The following is a 20970-nucleotide window of genomic DNA, read 5'->3' on the forward strand; positions in this document are numbered from 1 at the left end:
GCAGATATGAAAGAGGGAGAGAGAGAGGGAGAGCGATGATAAGAAAGGGGAGGAAAAGAATTATTGAGTGGAGAGGAGTCTTAGAAAGCGCATGAAAGAGATGAAGTTTATCATGTTATTCTGTTATCGCTTTGTGCTTTGGCAGTACGGTATAGAAGCAGAACATGCCAGTATGGCCTCAGTGATTTGAGTTATTCTGTCTCTGTCTTACTGTCCTTGGCTCGGCTCTTAGTTTTTTTTTCTTATATGCATCACAGGGGCTTTTTTCTTCCCTTCGACATTCTTCTAGTACCTAGCGTACTACCTAGTATGCAACATTTTAAGGTCTCCCAACACACAGACTATTGTAAAAGGTAGACATCTGGGCAATTCCGTGCAAATATCAACCTTTTATCAAAGGTTTTCACCATACCGATTGCTCATAATTCAATATTTTGTGGTTTAAATGCCCTTAAAGTTTTCCATAGTCAGGTAAGTGAATTGTCACATCCATAACAGTCCATCTTCCTCATAAACATGAAAATTAAAATAATAAATTCTCCATTTGTTGGGTATTATTGCTGGTTTTTAATTCACAGAAATCTTACAAAGTATGTTGTCTCTCAAAAATGTTTTGTCACATTCATGATGCATCTTTTAAAATAGAAAACTCCTGGTATTTTTCTGATGTCTGGTCTCTATTATCAGGGGTTTAGTAAAATATTAACAGATTTTTTAATATATTGGCAGTAAATATACTCTGAGAATTTAAATTTTACGTTTTGACTGAAAATGTCACATCCATAATGCTGGAATTAAACGTCTAATGCTGTGCAGGACACCTACTGTAGTTTAAGATTAAGAGCATCACACGTGTCTTTTGTGGAAAAGGCAATCCCAGAATACATTGCAACAAGTTTAGTGATTATATTGATACGTAATCATGATTATGTTAATATTCATGAATTATGTGTATAGACATACTGTTATATCCTGCGTGTCCTGTGCGTTTGTTTGACCTCCACTTCTTGTTAAATATGACCCGCCTAAACAAACACAACACATACATTTTATTAAATGCTGAGAATTATCCATAAAAAGGTCAGTGCAATTAAAAATAGATTGATTTAGTTGCTCACTTTTAAGATTTTTTGCTAGGATTTAATGGAAGTAGAGGTGCATTCTCAGTTTTGCCACAAGGGGAGCTATAATGAACATTAGAGTCAATTATCAGTTTCTTTTTAAGCAAATGACAGCTTATGTCATAGTTTAAGTTTGAAGTTTGAACAAAAAAAGTGACTTTTTTGCAATAAAGCTACTGAAGGTTATATCAGAGTACCGCAAGTGCATTTTTGCGCATGCATACTCGAGTGAAGTATGATTCTGGCCTTAAATGGCAGCTTGTTATGTAGCCAGCAGGCAGTGATGCAGCTCACTTGATTTTGGAACAGAACTTGTGCCTCTTTCTTCTAACACACCCACACGAAGTTTCTTTTTCGATTCAAATGAATGGCTCCAGGGACATATCCAGTCTAATGGTCTGCGGTCAGTTCATTCTCTGGAATAGATATGAAGACTCACCACCATCTATAATACCAATGTAATATCAGGCAGCCTCAGCTGACGTCTGTTTTCTCTTAGCGCCGAGTCACAACCGCTCTCGATCCCGAACCTGGCTGACCCCTCCTTCACCTCTCACCTTGCCTTGTCTCACTGAGTTACAGACCTCCAAGGCTGCTCCATATTTCTGTCCGTTCCTTTCTTCTGCGCAGTCAGCAGCCAAAGTCTGTCATTACAGCGGAGACACGCACACGCATATTTATTCACACTCCATCATTCAGCACAGTCACATATTTCCACTGACAGCTTCTATATTAAGCGCCTGAGTTTTTGTCTTTTGCAACATTCGGACCAAATAAGTAAATCTAACCCGCTGTTGACTTACCACAGAAAGCAACAGCGTGTGCGTGTGTGTTGTGCCATTCATGACCATGTGTATCATGGTTTGTAACAGCCCACATTTTCCCTCTTGCCTCCATGTTAGCACAGCAGTTTTCCACACGGCCGGGTCGAACCGTGACACAACATTACCACAAAGTTAATTCTCTCAGAAAGAAGCCCTGTTCAAGTTTCTGTTTGCAGTGCGTCTGCTGTTTTATTATAAAGGCGGGTTTTAAAAATAAAATACTATGCTATAAATAAATAAAAACAAAATGGGATGCGTTACATTTCTTTTAATCGTTTTATTTAAAATCTAATTCAATGTAATTGAAAGTGTGTGGAAACAGGTCACTATTTCCTTCACCTTTTTGAATCACCTTTTAGTTTTTCTAAGTACAAATACGTTGTACTTCATACACGTCTCCATAAAATGTACTAAAGAATTATTAGAGATACGTTTTAAAAAAAGTTTTAAATAAAGTTCCGATTGTCACTGCTTGACATTTCATGTCATCTAGTTAGTTATGTTTATATTGTGCTCTGCCATCATTGTTAGGGATTTAGACGGACTAAAAAGAAGGACTGAAAACTTAATCCCAAGTCACAAAACATTGTGAAATAGATTCCCAGAGTCCCACAGCTACAGGTGTGTGTGTGTGTTTGTATGTATGTGAAAGTCTGAGACGGGTCTTGTTTGTCCATTAGAGCGTGAGATGAAGTCCAGACCGCGCTGTTTGAAGTGATGCAGAATTCTGTGTGTGTGTATGTTTGTGAGTTGCATTTACTTACTGGAAATGAAAATATCCCACATCTGTCACGTTATTCCACTTATAAATAATTCATATTTGCTTTCTCTCTCCCTCTCCCTCTTTTTCGCCTCTGTCTTTGGGTTTTATCCTGTTAAGTTGACAGATGTTTCTGTATCTGTCACACCTGTTTCATCATTTATTTTTCCACACACACACATTCTATATCTGTCATAAATTATTAATGAGCAGGAAAGACCATTTATGCTGTACGTTATTGGATGGAAAAACATAAGCGCACTTTTCTTGGTAACGTCAGGGTTTGCCAGGGAAAACAGCGGTTGTTAGGGCAGCATATGTCACACGGACACGCACACAAAGTCGCCCTCCCTTTATAAGAGACTGGGCGAACAAGTGACATAGAAGAGAGGTTCAGTGTGTTAGTGTGTGTTTGTGGTCAAGAGAAAGAGGCCGTTTGCCAAACAGCATCTGTATGCAGAGAACAGAGTAGCACTGTAATGCAGCATTTTGGAAACATCAAGGGAACATAGTGTGTGTGTCCTGTGCTCTTGACCTCACTGTGAGCTGTACGTCTAAGTGTACTGCCTACTGCATTGATGCATACTATTTTTACTATTAGTAAAAATACTATTAGTACTGAGTACTAAGTTTGCAGTATACAGTACATTTTAAAGGTTTGCGTAGTGTTGCACAGTGTGTACAATATATTGCAGCGTACTATGAAAATATGTGAAGTAATGAATAATCAACATTAATAATAAATAATCAACATTTCACTTCATTCCTATGATATGCTGTTGTCACATGACTATATTTATTCATTCAGTTTGTCATTGGCTATTATGTAATTTATGTATAAACATTCAAATAAAATGTTTAACAATTTATACAATTTTTGCACTTTTTGTGTAACAAAACTTTAATTGTAGTTGAAGTTAAACATGAGTGTGCAGTTATATCTTGTCTTTGCTAAGTAGTTTTCCTGCACCTCTAAAAAGTGTGATAGAAAAAAGTATGATATTTTTCAATTGTAAATGAAAAAAAGAATTGTGAATTATTGAAAATAATTATCTATTTCTATGCAGTCATATTATCCATTTCATCGATTTCTCAGTTTATTGGTTAATATACCCACTGAAGTACCTTATAATACACAGCTTTGTTGGATGAGTTGATCAGTTAATTTCCACTGAGACAGGAAGTTAGGGCGGGACATATTCTGCTTCCTTTCGAAGCAGCCAATAGCGTTTAGTTTACCTCACGACCTGGATGCTGAAGAGCACAATGGTGTAATAAATATCATTGATCCGTATTGATGAACGGAAGACGTTTTGAATGATTATATCTGCAAAAAAACGAAAGTTGTCAAATACGGAGCACTCTTGTTTTATAGAAATTATAGACATATTCATAATTAAAGCATAAAAATTAATTTAATGATTAATGACAGAAAGTAGTCTATAATGACAAAAAGGACAACAACAAAACGTATTGACAAAAACATAATGACAAAAATGTTGATTTAATATCATTACGGTGGTGTCAAAGGCTGTTATTGTACAACACCAACATTTTGGATTCAACCCCAGTACGTGCCTGTTTTAAGCCCATGTATGTCACTTCACCAACAAAGAGCTTTTGTTTCCAGTTATCTAGCCTGAGGTGTGATGAAAGAACATTGTGTGTGTGTGCTCCATAGTCTGCTGAACGAATGTAAAATGTAATAAATCCTGAAGTTGCTCCCCACTGATCGGCCCACATTCACCGAAACAGCCGAGCTCAACTTTCCCCCTGTGAGAGTGAGAGCGTGTGTGTGCTGAACGCTTTTGCGCGGCCTGCTGTTTGGTCATCAGTCAGCCTCTGTAATCTGCACGATGACAGGCTTTGGCGAAGGAGAGTGTTACCATGGCGACGCGCAGCCACGTTAACTCTTCACCCTAATATCTCACAGTGTGTGAGCCGATGACCACCAAACCGGCGTCACGATGTAGAAAAAAGTTTGGCGGGGCCTTGACACGCCGTGTGCATTTGTGTGTATTTGCTTGTGCGAGTATGTTTAGACATGTGGGTGATACCATGGCCTGTTGTATGTCTGTCAGTGTGCCCGCCTCGAGAACTCAATAGCATCCCTACGATGACTACAGACTAATGCAAGCGGCCTTCCTTTGAGTGCCAGTGTGTGTATGTGAGGAGGTGATAAGTGACTTAATGAGTTTTCTTCTCACCCGCTGCATCTAATAGAGCATCACAGATGCTTAACAGACATGTTATAAATGATGTTTTTAGGAGTCCATGGTCTGTTGTCATCTTTCGTCACTTTTGTGTGTGTAGATTGTGGGGTGTTTGTTGCACGTCTGGGTTCAGTAGGTCTTGTTGAGACGCCCGGGAAACGAACGTGGTAACCTTACTAGATGCTCATGCACGTGGGTTCAAGCATACGTACAGTGGCTCTTACATCCACCTTCATGTTATTCAAATTTTGTTATGTTGCTGCCTTATCTTAAACTACTTTAAATTAAAAATAATTGCCATAATCTACACTCCATGCACAATAATGACAAAACAAAAAAACAGGTTTGTGACAACATTGCAAATTTATTAAAAACGGAATTAATTACATTGCATAAGTATTCATACCCTTTTCTGGGACACTTGAAATGTAGCTCAGAAGCATTAGTTTTGCTTGTTGATGTTTCTACACTTCGAGTGGAGTTAACCTGTGACAAATTCAATTGAATAAGTATGATTTGGAGCGGCACATACCTCTCAATAAAAGGTCCAACCGCTGAAAATTCATATCAAAGTAAAAACCAAGACATGAGGTCAAAAGAACTGCCAGTAGAGCTCTGAGACAGGACACAGATCTGGGGAAGACTTCTGAAAAAAATCTGCTGTATTGAAGGTTCACAGAAGCATGTAGCCTCCATTAATCCTTAATGAAAGAGGTTTGAACCACCAGATCTCTTACTTGAGCTGACCTCCTGTCCAAACTGAGCCATCGATGGAGAAGGGTCATGGTTAGAGAGGTGACCAAGAAGCTGATGATAACTCTGGTTGAGCTCCATGATCATATACGGCGATGGGAGAAACTTACAGAAGGACAAACATCACTGCAACACTCCACCAATCTGGGCCAGACTCAAGCCTTTGCTCAGAGAAGACACATGGAAACTTGAAATATGCAAAAACGTACTTCAACGAATCTTTCAAACTGTCAGGAACAAGATATTCTGGTCTGATGAATGTCAGATTCATGCATCATGTCTGGAGAAAACCAAGCACTGCTTAACACCTGTACAATACCATCTCAACAGTGAAGTGTAGTGGAAACAGCATCATGATGTGGGGGTGTTTTTCAGCTTCAGGGACTGTACACAAAATACAGAGATAATGATCATGAAAACCTGGCCCAGAACATTCAGAACCTCTGACAGGGCAGAAGGTTCATTCTCCAACATGACAATGATCCTAAGCACACAACTAAAGCAATGCAAGAGTGGCTTATGGACAACTCTGTCTATGTCCTTGAGTGGCCCAGCTAGTGCTTGAACCCAACTGAACATCTCTGTAGAAACCTGAAAATGTCTGTCTACTGATGATCTCCATCCAACCTGACAGAGTTTGAGAGGATCTGAGGAGAAGAATGACAGAAAATTGCCAAATGCAGATGTGTAAAGCTTTTTTGTTTTGTCATTATCGTGCATGGAGTGTAGATTAATGTAAAAAAAAAATAATTTAAAGTAGTTTAAGATAAGGCAGCAGCATAACAAAATGTGAATAAAATGAAGGGGGATGAATACTTTTGCAAGCCACTGTACTTATCCAACCCGATCTGACCCGGCCAATCCAGTCACCTTGTCATCTGGTTCTGCTTTGCCCCTCCCTCAGGGCCAGGAAATAGCTGAAGAGCCATGTGTTTCCCTGGGGGCACGTTTCACAGGTGCACCACTGTTTGTCTCTTGGCTTTTACATTTGTCTCAAATAAGAGAAATAACAAATACGGCCCTACACGAAGAAGCAGGACCCACTCGGAACTTCACACAGGGTCCTGGATTTCCATGTTTAAACATAAATACGCACAGACTCTCAATGTTGTCAACTAGTCAGTGTTCAGGAGGGTCTGTATAATTTTGCTGGTTTAGGGTCATGACAGGGAGCCACTTTTAATGTGTGTTTAAAGTGATGTTTGGATGTCAAGTTTAGCTTTTTATTAAGGTACACGAATTGAAAAGGTAAATATTTTTTGTATTTTATATTTTGTCTGGTAACACTTTACAATAAGATTGTATTTGTTAACATACAGTAAGTAAATGCATTAGCTAACATAACCTAACAATGAACAATACCACAGCATTTATTTACCTTAGTTTATTTCAGCATTTAACAATACATTTGAAGTGTTAACATTAGTTAATGCACCATGGATTAACATCAATAACTGTATTGACATTAACTTGCATTAACAAAGATTAATAAATGTTGAAAAACTAAATTTGCTTATTGTTAGTTCATTTTAGTTAATGCATTTAATAAAGTCAACAAAAACAGCTTTATTTTAAAGTGTTACCATTTGTCCTTAATTACATATTATTTTTATATTTTAATGTCTTGTAATTTATTGCTTGTTGCCTGTCTACCCCAGGGAGGAAAAAAACAAAACAGGAACTTCATTGTAAGTACATATGACTATGATATTTTTGTATACTATGTATAGTAAAAATGGATGAGAACTTGCACTAAACAATACAGACAGCAGTGAAATTGTGGTTAGTGAATTTTTAACAAAAGCAGTGCTTTGGTAGTTAGTCGATCGTGCTTGAAAGGGGATCAATGTTTCAAAATCTTTCATTGTACTTGCTTCTTTCCTCCTCTGCTGAAATTTTCCCATTCAGCACTTTTGTCTGTTTGAATTTGACGAAAAAACTTGAATTTGACGAAAAATTACAATTCTTTTACAAAATCTTTGACATGCAAATACGCATTACTTCATTTTTCTGCATATCTGTCTCCTTATTGTTTTTCCATTTCCTATTTTTATTCTTATCTTTCTTTATTTTACTTTCTCTTTCACGTTTTTTAATTCACACTGAGCGAATAACAGCTCCTCCACAAGACTCGCAGTGATACACACAGTAGTTTGAAGGTTCAACTTGAGCCAGTGAAACCAGAGCACTTTCTCATGTCAGCTTTAAACATCTTAATGGCACAGCAGTCTGTCCCGCACCTCCAGCATTAATCATCTCTGCACTCTTACGTTACACGCTCGCACACACTCACGCAGCATCCAGATGTGAGCGCTGATGCGTTTGATTGGATAATAGGCTTACTGGGACTGTTTAATGGTCAAAGTTTCTGTTTTAGGGTTTAGGGGTGAGAGGTCAAATGCTGCTCTGCCCATTAAATCTGACCGGTGTGTGTGCGTGCGTTTCGGTGGGTGGCAGGTTCTACGATTACTTGTAAATTCACACGCAGTGCGGGTTAACAAACTCACTTTTTTTTGTTGTTTTACTTGACACACACGTATTTCTCTCTCCAAATCTCTGCTATACTGAACTCGTATTTTATTTTATTAATTTATAGGTCTCGCTCTCAATCTGGAAATGCTAAATTATGACATTTGATAAATGGTGTCAAGTAGTTGAGTCAGTATTTGACAGAAGTGCTGTCACACCAATACAATTCATTATTGTGTTGAGCGTGTGCGATAAAGAAAGCAAGGGAGAGAAAGAATGTTAACATTTGTGTAAATGGACTGAATGGTTCCACTGTTTAAATCTCAGGAAATCAGTAGAGACTGGCTGCTGGACCGAGTGAGTGCTTCCTGTCTCAACAGGAAGTGCCGGCTTTTAAGTGGAGAGGTCATTTAGAACAAGAGTGTGAGTGTTTGTGTGTGTGTTATCTCGATATCTACATTATATATTTACACACACACATATGTGTGGTTTTGTGTCTTAATATGTGTGTTGGCCTTTATTTTGAAAATGAGCATTATATTGAAATAGCAAATATGTCTTTCTTTGTACTCTGGAATCCGTCCTCTGTGGATTTATTGCGTCTTAAGATTGTTTGCTATGATTATCATCATAATCATTATGATTTCTTCATAACTGCCCCGTTCTTTATTTTTATTTTCCATGTTTAATCAAAAAGCCATTTGTCTCGTTTCAGTCGCACGCAGCCAAACGCAATCAAAACCTGATCACACAAGCCATGTAGGGCATGCAGGAACCCTGATCATACTACACACACAGCTGGCTCTTGTTATGATCTTTACAGTAGCCGACTCTCGCTCTCTCTCTCTCTCTCGCTCGCTCGGTTATTAGAATTGTGTTTTACTGCTGCCGTAGATCAGAATTTATGCAGTACAGGTGTTGAGGAATCACACACACCATCATGTTCGTGATCTATAGCCTCTTCAATGTATACAGTCTGGTATTTCTCCTCCAGCCGTCCACACATACACTCGTACGCGCACACACGTGCTGTCTGACTCCTGTCTCACACACACCTCCCTGCAGGTTGAACATATCACGGTCCGTCTCGCTGAAATTGCAACATATGATTTTGATTTCAGGGCCTTCAAATCCAATATGAAAAAAATGTATTTCATTATAACTTCATATATTTCTGACTTAAGTTTGCGTACACGCATGTCGAAGGGCGGCCATGAGGTTGGATGCTTCGTTAAATGTGTTTGTTTACTTCTCACCAGGCGAATGGAGAGCATTGGGTTTGTACTGTATTTGAAATCGTGTGTGTATGTTGCGAAGTATGGTATTTCCTCTCTGTGTGTTCGGATCGTTGAGATGGAGGTTTGTCTCGGCAGGAATGTGAGTTTAAAAGGCTTCGTGGTTTCAGAACGTTTAAGCATATAGTTTGTGTTGAATAAACACTATGATTCTCTATTTTAAATTTGTCAGTAACTATTGAACCTTTTTAAAACTACTCGGTTTAACTTTAAATGAACGTTTAAGGCAACGTTTCTTGCAAAAGTAGTCTGCATGCTTTTTTAATAAACTGTGTCTTTCATTGTTACCTGTTGACTTAAAAAGTATTTTATTAAAAGATAAGATAACGTAATTTCTTTTACGTTGCTATTTGAATAAAAAAACAGAAATGTTGCTTTTTTTAAGCATTAGCTTCTGAGATACACATCCTCTTATGCACACGCGGGGAGTATAAAATAACTGAATTCCAGATTTCCATGACCAACATCTATATAAAAGTGAAGTGTCGAATTTTGCTCTGCATTCCTGCCACACAACCTCATGCATTCAAGTCCACACAAACATGTATTCATTGCATCGCTGATCATATCTGTATCGGCCATAATTATTTTTATCACCCATTTTATTTTTGATTGTATCACTTTTATTAGGATCTTATCTTGTATAAATTGTAACAGTATAGTTTTGTTTATACTTAAGATGTTCACCTTTTGTACTGTTTGTTATGAGGTTTTGATATCTGATTTAATTTGAAGCTTGTAATTTATATTTATTTTTATTTTTGTTTGAAAGCCGTTTCTTTTTTTTAGTAGGCTATAACTAAAAAAATGTTTTCATAGTATTAGTATTACAAATGACACCATTATGCTTATCGGCTAATAGACAACATAATAATTAAATATAAATATTAAATATAAATATATGTAAAATCCTGGTATTTTTCACTGTGCTGCACACACATATCCACACACATTTTCAGCGATAACCTTGAGGCATTTGTGAAAAACTGTGTGTGTTTGGTTATTTGTGGTAATGGATAACAGCTGATCCTTTTTCATGATGATCATTTTGCTTGAATGATTAGATGCCGTCCACGTTTTTATGTTGTCATTTTTTAAAAGGTCATTTTAAAAACTGCTGAATCTCACAGAATAATGAATTGGACTAAAATATGTTCCTTGTGGTCTACAGACACACGTGCACCAAAGCCGCCGCATTCACATAAACACAGCAAATTTCCTCACTGATTCACTTACACTGTTAAACACTTTTTAATACACACATGACGATCTCAGAGGTGGTCCGGGTGACCCTGGGAATTGTCAGCATATTTTACGAAAACACCTCCAGAGAAGCTCCTTCCTAGCGTTCGCTTTGTTTCTTTTTACTTCTCCGATTTCATTGGAGTCTGCAGGAGTCCAGTGCAGCAGCTTTACATGTGCGTCTTATTTTGCTTAAGCTGTTTTTGCTCGGCTAATAAGGTTTTAATAAGGTTTAAAGCTGTATATTTGAAGTGGAATGACAAGAAGTTAAACCGTCCCAGATCGGATGTCTGACTCCACCCCAGTGAAATCAGATCTCCTTCTATCCGCATCTGAAACGCTGCAGATATTAGAAGCGAATTAAACAAACAGGTATCCGAGGATCGGCCTCGCCACGCTGCTGATCTTAACAGTTATCAAAACATTCTGTACATACCTTCTCTCCTGCCAGCACCTCAGGCCAAGTGCAGAAGACTGACAAGGCTTTTGTCTTGTCTTCCTTATTCTTCAGACGAAAGTCTTTGACAGCTTATTGGTTGGCGACATGTTTTGGCCCCTCTCACAAGGCGGTTTCAAACGTTCGTCAGGAACCGGCTCCCTCTCTACCTGCATGCAGCTTTCGTAAACACCTGAAACCGAGACCTTTCATTTTCATCTCCTCTCGCTTCCTTTCGGAGGCTTCTTTTGTGTTGTGAATATCGCTGGTAATCTGGAGATTAAAGGTTTGGCTAGGTGTGGATGTGTGCCGGTGATTGTGTAAGCCTGGCTGTTGTTAAAGTAAGATGATTATATGTGTACATGTACGTGTTTATCTTCAGATAAACATTTTCATTGTGTCATTGTTTATATACGAGCATTAAACTCACATGCTCGCCATTCTTTTAATCCAGTTAAACACATGCCAGCTTGCTGTTATTCCTTTTGTAAATAAGCGATTTGTTGGTTTTATACCTACACACACGCGGGTGGAAGTTCATATTGAGTTTGAATGTTATTCCTGAAATCTGATTCATATTTTTTCAGGCTGTCAGCAGAGCGTAATAACGTTTGATTGGTTGAAGTGGATTTTGGATTCCAAGAGCGATGGGAAGCAAATTCATAAACATAAAAAAAATCAAAGTGTGGACATAAAAGATGGATTTTCTGTGTATTTGTTTACTTTCAGCAAAAGTTATACATTTCCCTAAATGTAATGATGAGATAAGTGGTTTTAGCACATCAACAATGAAACCTGTATTTATCAATTATTATTTAAAATACATATTTATTAATGAGTACACAGCTAACAAGAAAGTCTATTGCAAGACATTATGAGTGACATTAAAGCAACATTCTGGTTGTTTTCAACCCAGTGTTGGGTCAGAATGGGACCAACCCAACTGTTAGGTTAAATTAACCCAGAAAATGTTTATATTTGACTCAACATTGGGTTAAAGCAACCTAGAATTTTGGGTTGAAGCAAACCAACATAGATTAATTTACAACCCAGTGGTTATGTTCATTCCTTTTTGACCCAACGCTGGGTTGAAAATAACATTTGTATAGAGAAGGAAATGCTAAATATATCTATTTTAATATTAATTAATATGTATTTAATAAAAATCTTCAATAATATACTAAAAGTATACGTATACGTTAAAAGTACGTGAAAAATATTTTTATAATGTAGTAAAATATGAAGGCTTTACAGAAAGTTGACACAGCGTTCTGAATATCTCTTTCTGTTTTATAGTTCATTTCAGATTAAATCTGATTCGCTTCCTTTTGCATTTCAGTGCACCTCGAACCAAGTGAAGGCAGATTCTTGAAGACTTTTGTATGTCTGTCATTGTGACTGTGTTAAAACAGGCAGGAAACACACACACCTCTCTTTGTTCATTGTACTCCAGGCAGTAAAAACTCACCTGGGGAAAACATCAGCACAAAGATTCGCCAGCACAGCATGCCTCCACAAATACAACTGTCATCACTCTGTCACACACACAAACGCACACAGTGTAAATGTTCATTCTCCCGTTTCTCACACACACAAATACAATTAAAGTAGACCTAATATGTGAGAAAAATGTCCTGTCAGTGTTATAGCTTGACCTTTCAGTTTTATATGACCACACAAAATGAAGCCACCTGTGAAACGGACAGCCGAAGAAAAGAGAGGGAGAGGGAGAGAGAGAGTGAGAGTGTGCATGTCGTTGCATCTGTGTTTATTGCGAACATTTATAGAAGGCGGTGTTGAACTCTTCTGTTTTCCTGCTTGCAGAATTTCTGTGGTCCCAAAGCTGTGTGCGCTGCTAATGGATGTGTGTGACAGTGTGTGTTCCTGCACACACACCTGTTCCTCATTTTCCAATTTGTAACCAATCTGCTCTCAATGAGGGGCTAAACGGCCCTGATAACCATCTTGACTGCTCTCTCTCTCTCTCTCTCTCTCTCTCTCTCTCTCTCTCTCTCTCTCTCTCTCTCTCTCTCTCTCTCTCTCTCTCTCTCTCTCTCTCTCTCTCTCTCTCTCTCTCTCTCTCTCTCTCGACTGCTCTCTCTCTCTCTCTCTCTCTCTCTCTCTCTCTCTCTCTCTCTCTCTTCTCTCTTCCTTCTCTCTTCCTCTTTCTCTTCTCCCTCCTTCCCCTTTCTCTCTCTCTCTCTCTCCTCTCTCTCTCTCTCTCTCTCTCTCTCTCTCTCTCTCTCTCTCTCTCTCTCTCTCTCTCTCTCTCTCTCTCTCTCTCTCTCTCTCTCTCTCTCTCTCTCTCTCTCTCTCTCTCTCTCTCTCTCTCTCTCTCTCTCTCTCTCTCTCTCTCTCTCTCTCTCTCTCTCTCTCTCTCTCTCTCTCTCTCTCTCTGCTCTCTCTCTCTCTCTCTCTCTCTCTCTCTCTCTCTCTCTCTCTCTCTCTCTCTCTCTCTCCTCTCTCTCTCTCTCTCTCTCTCTCTCTCTCTCTCTCTCTCTCTCTCTCTCTCTCTCTCTCTCTCTCTCTCTCTCTCTCTCTCTCTCTCTCTCTCTCTCTCTCTCTCTCTCTCTCTCTCTCTCTCTCTCTTCTCTCTCTCTCTCTCCTCTCTCTCTCTCTCTCTCTCTCTCTCTCTCCTCTCTCTCTCTCTCTCTCTCTCTCTCTCTCTCTCTCTCTCTCTCTCTGTCTCTCTCTCTCTCTCTCTCCTCTCTCTCTCATCTCTCTCTCTCTCTCTCTCTCTCACTCTCAATCTCCTCTATCTCTCTCTCTCATCTCTTCTCTCTCTCACTCTCTCTCTCTCTCCTCTCTCTCCTCTTCTCTCTCTCCTCTCTCTCCTCTCTCTCTCTCCTCTCTCTCTCTCTCCTCTCTCTCTCTCTCTCTCTCTCTCTCTCTCTCTCTCTCTCTCTCTCTCTCTCTCTCTCTCTCTCTCACTCTCTCTCCTCTCTCTCTCTCTCTCTCTCTCTCTCTCTGCTCTCTCTCTCCCTCTCTCTCTCTCTCTCTCTCTCTCTCTCTCTCTCTCTCTCTCTCTCTCTCTCTCTCTCTCTCTCTCTCTCTCTCTCTCTCTCTCTCTCTCTCTCTCTCTCTCTCTCTCTCTCTCTCTCTCGTCTCTCTCTCTCTCTCTCTCTCTCTCTCGCTCTCTCTCTCTCTCTCTCTCTCTCTCTCTCTCTCTCTCTCTCTCTCTCTCTCTCTCTGTCTCTCTCGTCTCTCTCTCCTCTCTCTCCTCTCTCTCTCTCTCTCTCTCTCTCTCTCTCTCTCTCTCTCTCTCGTCTCTCTCTCGTCTCTCTCTCGTCTCTCTCTCGCTCTCTCTCTCGTCTCTCTCGCTCTCTCTCACTCACTCACTCACTCACTGTCTGTAATGCATAAATTGACAGTCAATAACGCATCTTCATCCTCTGTCAGGTTACATCATAGTTTCATGTTTGTACATGGATTCCTATATTGTATCACTATGCACTAAGAATTAAAGCATCTGCCATATGTTTTAATGTAAATATTGACTAAGTACCAACACATTACGAAACATGCTTTATGAGGTGTTCCAGTAATGCCAATATTGACCAAAAGACAGATGCATTCGTGTTAAGGGACAGTTCATCCAAAAACGAAGATTTCATCATTTATTTGTGTCATTTCAGAACACAAAATATATTTTACAAAAGAACACTGGTAACCAAACAACATTAGCTCCCATTGACTTCTATTGTGTGGACACAAAACTACCAAGACATTTCACAAAATATCTTCTTTTGTGTTCCACAGAAGAAAGAGCCATATACAAGTTTTGAACGGCATGAGGATGGAGAAATGATTTTTTGGGCTGAATTGTTCCTATAACATCAGTATGCCGCGTATCGAGTGACTGTAGGAACATGAACCTTGTGGAAAAAATCCATTGAAAATAAGGTTAATAAAGTAACCAGGTGATCTGCAGTCGAAAACACACTCTGTATTTTGTCTGCCCTGTCTTACACACTCTCTTTCTCGTTCAGTGTATGTGTGTGTGAGCAAGTGTCACACTATGACAGGCCGTCTCTGCCTAATTCAAACCACCTGCCTCAAACAGAGTACTTCTGTGCTCCGGACAAAAAAACACTGTGTCTGTGTGTGTGTTGTGGTGGGTAGAGGGGAGTATTTAAACTTTCAGCAGCTCCAAAAATAAAAATAGGCTTTTAAAAACAGGCCCCCTTCTAAACCAATGACTCCTGGAGCCATAGAGTCAGTTCCAGGGTATGTGTGTGTGCGTGCGTGCACACGTGTACATGCCCTTGTTGGTGGATGGTTATGAATAGTTTTATTATTACCGGGCAAGATCTACCTGAAAGACTTGTACAGTTCTTGGGTGAGGAATTCTTTACATGGCATGAAGCAAGTTGCAGTTTCTTTTAGTTTTCGTGTCACAGTCGTAAACGTGTGTTTGGTCGAAACGGAGCATGTGCAGGACTGTTTAGAACAGAGAAACAAACTTAAAACAAATGTAAACAGCTGCAGTGAAGCGGTCCAGCAGGCCTCTCTATGTTTGCTCATCAGTGAATTAAAGGAAATTTTGTGTTTTAAAAAGACATGACATTTTTTTTCTTGAGATTTTTATCTATGTGAAATAATACGACCGGGTTAATGAAACCAGTCTCAGAAGAGTGTAGCAGGGGTCAAAAGTCTCAGGGGCTGTCTCAATTACCTCACAGGGCGTAAAGAAAGCACTGCCAATGCTTTAATAAATGATTTTTTTATTTAAGGGTTTATATATCGTCGCTGTCCTTTCCAAATGTCCAATTTGGAATGTCCAAATTTGCTGTTTTTCAGGAAATAGAATAAACACTGTACTTTTTAAATAGTTGACAACCATTTTGAATGCTTTATTAGTTAGATATTTGCAAAGCCCAGTCACAAATATAAAGGGTAACTAATAATGCTTCATAGGAAAAAAATAAAATAACGAAATATGGAGATACGAGTTTTCAGAAGCAATATAGGGTTCTTTGTACAGTCTTTTGTTCTGCGATATTTGGTTCTATTATACATGTTAATGGTTCTGACAGTCTTATTTTATGTGTTCTTTTATGCAAGTCTGCATTTTGTTTCTTGTTTCCTCTTTTATTAAAATTAATTATTTAATTTATTTTAATTTTATTTGTTTTTATTTATTCTTATTTTATATTTTGATGTATTATTATTATTATTTATTTATATTATTACATTTAATAGGGATCAAGTAATACATTTTTTACCCACAAAAACTGTGCCAATGTATTTATATTGTTTTTCCTCAATTAAAATGAGATTTTCTTTATATTACAATTGAAATTAAGCAAATGCAGCCCGGCATACATGGGAACTCCTGCAATATTTTTTGTAATACTAATAAAATAATTAAAATTCTAATTCAATTAATTCTAAAATATTTTATTATATATTTCAATTTTTCAATAATATAATATTAAATAATTATTATATGTATATATTGTAATCTAAAATTGGAAAACAGCAATAACAAAGAATGTGCTTGCGTTTCTAACCTTTTGGTAGTGTACATTAAATACAAGCTCATCACATTTCCACACACTTAACGTTCCGGTTGAGAATTCTGATTGGATGTGTGCAGTCACATGACCAGCAGTTGTGTAATCTTTGGTACTGTACCATGCCAGACTGATTTGAATATTTCAAGATACTTCATTCTAAAGAGCCTGCGGGGGAATATAGTCACACATACCCTGATGCGCAAAAACAAAAGAGGCATTGACACCCATAAGAGGATGTCATAACAGTGTTTTCAATTTCACCTTATGTGTCTTTAAACACCCTCGCCCTGTGGCTTGATGAAGTTTACGTTTGCTTGCATAGATGGATAGCTGCAGGGGCACTCGAGGAGATTCAAAACAGCTGTACATGAGATCTGCCCTCAAACCTTCCGTTATGATTTACCTCTTTGACCCGTCCAGTGGGCTTTAAAGTGATTGGTTAAACAGATGTACGTGTGCGCTTCCTGATCTACATGCAGACGTCTTGGCTTCTTTCTTGGATAAGGTGGTGAGTTTGGGTTGAGGTTAGTCAGACATGCAGAGTATAGCAGTAAACAATAAGCAAAGAGATATAAATAGCTGCTTTATGCTGCTTTTAAGTTTATCAATCATCAAACACTGTTTGTAGACCTTAGAAACGTAGTCAGGAGAATACTATTTCAGATCAGTGGTGCCAAACCGTGTAGTCCGTTTAAAACCCAATAATGAAATCTTTACTTTAGTACTTTAAAGACACGTAGCACATACATTTGCTCCTAAAAAAATGCCCAGACAGCATTGGAGCGACCAGACTCCTCCCATTCCAGCCGTGGAGTGTGTGAACAGGAAGGAAGGGGAAGGGAGTCGAGCTACAGGCCTCTCAGCTGTCCGTCATAGCGCTAATGATCCTAAGAGAGAGAGCGAGAGAGAGAAAGAGAGAGCAAGAAATGGAGACGCAAGGGATGTTAGACGCAGCCAGAGCTGTTGCTTCCAGTATGAATATTTTTCCCGTCGAATGTTTACTGTGGCGCTCAATCACCTCACTTTTCAAACACATAGACATCCAGAAAGTGAACCTTGTCTGTAAAAACAAGGTTGAGATTTCAGCAACGTGCGTTTTACAGCGCTTCACTTCCCTGTGTGGGTGTGAGAAACAAAAGAGCGAAAAAGAATGCTGTTTGCTGTGACTAAAATAAGATCAGAGAATGTTTCTACTTCGCTTGACCTCTTTTTCTTGCTATGTCTGGCTCTTGTTTTCTTACACACAAACACACACGGTCACCCGTAGGTTCCATCATTTGGGAGCTTTTACTGGTGAAAGTTGAACGCTTGAGCTTAACCCTTTAACCTTTCTTTATTGTCACATTCCATGGTGGTCATTTTGATGCGAATATTGTGTCAAATAAAGCAGCATTGTAAATAGTTTGGAGAATAGTTTTCGTATCAAGCATGAATTTGAACTCCTTTTAACGTACCGCAAGAAATACCCAAAATCTCTTGAGACCAAGACTGACGTTTCAACCTTAAAAAAATTAGCATTTTTTAATTTTGGTTATCTTTTCAGCCCTGTATATGCCACTACAGATAGTTTAGCAACAATTCTACATGTTTGTTGTGCGATATAGAACAACTTGCTTTAAAATGAAAAATCATCATTTATTCACCCGTATGTCATTTCAAACATAAATGACTTTCTTCTGCAGAACACAAAAGAAGATATTTTGAAGAACGTTGGTTACCACAACATTGCCAACTCCATTGACTTCCATTGTTTGAACACAAAACCACTGAGACATGTCTCAAAATATATTTTGTGCTCTACAGAAAAATGTCATATACAGGTTGTAAATGATGACTGAATTTTTTATGAACTTAGACATTTATAATTCAGTTTGATTGTTTGTATTGTGCTAAAATCCAAAGCCTCTCCATCTGTCTGTTATCTCATTTGAGAGGTTTGGATTGAGTGCAGCATGAGTGATATAAGAATCAATGGACGGCCAAGTCTTGCGTTCCCACTGCAGCATATAAAACGTGCTGATGGGGTCTTTATCCCTCCATCAAGTGTACGGGACGAAAAAAGTGAAGCCAACTCCAGCCAACTGGCTGAAAGCTAAAGCGCTGGAGTCAAAAAATATGTGTGTGTAAGAGAGGGGGAGAGAGCTAAAGCCGAAGAGAGAAAGGAGACAAGAGAGTCTGATGATATTGACCCATTGACCTGCTGGCAAGCGTTCTTGCTTTAAGTATCTCGCTATTTATTTCTCAGAAAGCTTCAGAAATTCGTTCTCTCTTTCATCTGGATCACCACAAGGACCATGTAAATGTAGTCTGTGTTTGTGTCGTGGTGTAGTGGTTGTATGGACCTGGGAACCCAGCGCCTCATTCCCACAATTGATATCCCGTGAGGCTTTGTGTTGACGTCAGGACAGGGATGGACGTGTGTTTGTGTGTTGGGGTGTGTGTAAGATCATAACCACATAAAAGCGCATACTGCTGGGACCAGATGCGTCTGCGTTAAATCTTCTCAAGTCTTGATTTGTGCTTCTAAATACGAATCTAAGATAACAAAGCTGCCTCAGCACTGCATTCTTAAGTCCACCTCGATCTTATGATGTCATCATGACATCATATGTGTCACCTAGTTATAATGAAATGCAAATGACTTCATAACTTTATCTATCTTTGTGTCATCTTGTCACAGGCTATGTGGCTGATGTTGCAGCAGGAGACCCCTGAAGATCTCGTCATAGCGACAGGGGACGTGCACAGCGTGAGGGAGTTCGTGGTACAAGCCTTCAAACACGTGGGCAAAACCATAGTGTAAGAGATCAAGCACACACTCTCGAACACGTACACCTCAGATATTAGCCCATCTGATTAATATGGCCCATCTGGTCTTGATTCACACAAACACACCATAAATATTATAAATCTGTAATGTGTGCAGACAGCTGAATTGCGAGGCGGAGAAAGAAAGCTGAAGGAATGTGTTCAGAGGTCTTGTTCTGTCTTTCAGGTGGGAGGGGAAGGATGAGAAGGAGGTGGGCCGCTGTCAGGAGACAGGAGCCATCCATGTGAAGGTTGATCCAAAGTACTACCGGCCAACTGAAGTGGTGAGTTAGTGTGTTTGTAGGTTTTTGTAACAAAAATTGTGTTTGTTTGATATTGTATTTAAAGGGGTTGTTCACACAAAAATCCTGTTTCTGACTCTTTCCGCTGTGGAACACAAAAGAAGGTATTTCGAGGAATGTCTCTGTGGTTTGGTGTTCATACAATGGAAGTCAATGGGGGCCAGTGTAGTTTGGTTATCGACCTTTTTTGAAAAAACTTATTTTGTGTTCTGCAGAAGAAAGAAAAACATGCAGAATTGTAATGACATGGGGTGCGTAAATTACAAGAATTTTCACTTTTGGGTGAACTATCCCTTTAAGTTGAAGGGAAGAAATTGGAAATTTCTCACTGTATTGAATTTCTAATACTAAGAATTACATTTCATCCAGATATAATAATGCATTGCCAAGTCCTTGTTAATATCTACCCTGGTTTATTTTATTGTGTATAGCAGAAGTATAAGTACTAAAAAGGTTTTTTACATAAAAGAACATTTTTTGCTTGATACAATGTGATACAATGTGCGAGACCTAATGGAATGGACAAATACACCCTACCAAGATTTATTTGATATTTATGCATTTTGGCAGACACAACCTATCAGTATGTGCATTCCCTTGACGTGCCATTGCTAGCACCCTGCTCTACCAGTTCAGCTACAAAAAAGTAGATCAAAACTCCCATGCCCACTTTAACCTTTATATAACATGACTCTTTTTGTAACATATAGATTATTTGAGTGTCTGTGTGTGGTGGGTGGTCACTCCGGAATGAGAAAGGCCAGTAAATCTTTTAAGAAAACATGCGCACTAAATGATTGTTGACAGATCAGAGGTTTTCTCCGAGCGTGGGTCAGCAGGAGCTCTTTCACTGAGAAGAAAGGATCATGTTATGGCCAACGAGTGAGATGCAGGATTAGAGTTAGTCCGCAGATGAGTGACATCAAGGGATTAGGAAGAACCGGTGTGAAAAGGTTCTGAGTTGACCTGCACACTCACGCGCTTGTTATTTGTGACCAGAGCTAATAAATAGTTGTGGAATTAGGTTCCTGATGACCTCAAAATGCATCATCAGTTATATAACATCAGAATAAGATACTTTAGATGGCACGAACTGAGCGCGGGTCATCCGTCAAGAGAGGTGAAATGAGAATTTAACCTTTAACCTCTGCGATAGGAAGTAAATCAACGCTTTTCGGGACTTAAGTCGAGTGGGTGTGTGTGAGGAAGAGAGATTTACTTGCAAGGT

At 38.9% G+C, this 20970-nt stretch overlaps 1 protein-coding gene across 2 annotated transcripts in view; it reads left to right on the plus strand.

The window, feature by feature from the left end:
• The window catches only part of gmds (GDP-mannose 4,6-dehydratase), a 63058-nt gene that overhangs the window by 33904 nt on the left and 8184 nt on the right, over positions 1-20970 (plus strand). For both annotated transcript variants that reach the window (XM_057352709.1, XM_057352710.1), the window contains 2 exons: positions 19313-19431; positions 19628-19724. In XM_057352709.1, coding sequence (XP_057208692.1) covers positions 19313-19431; positions 19628-19724 — 216 coding nt within the window. The remainder of the gene's footprint in view (positions 1-19312; positions 19432-19627; positions 19725-20970) is intronic.

Source organism: Triplophysa rosa, linkage group LG15 (assembly GCF_024868665.1).
Source record: "Triplophysa rosa linkage group LG15, Trosa_1v2, whole genome shotgun sequence".
NCBI lineage: Eukaryota > Metazoa > Chordata > Actinopteri > Cypriniformes > Nemacheilidae > Triplophysa > Triplophysa rosa.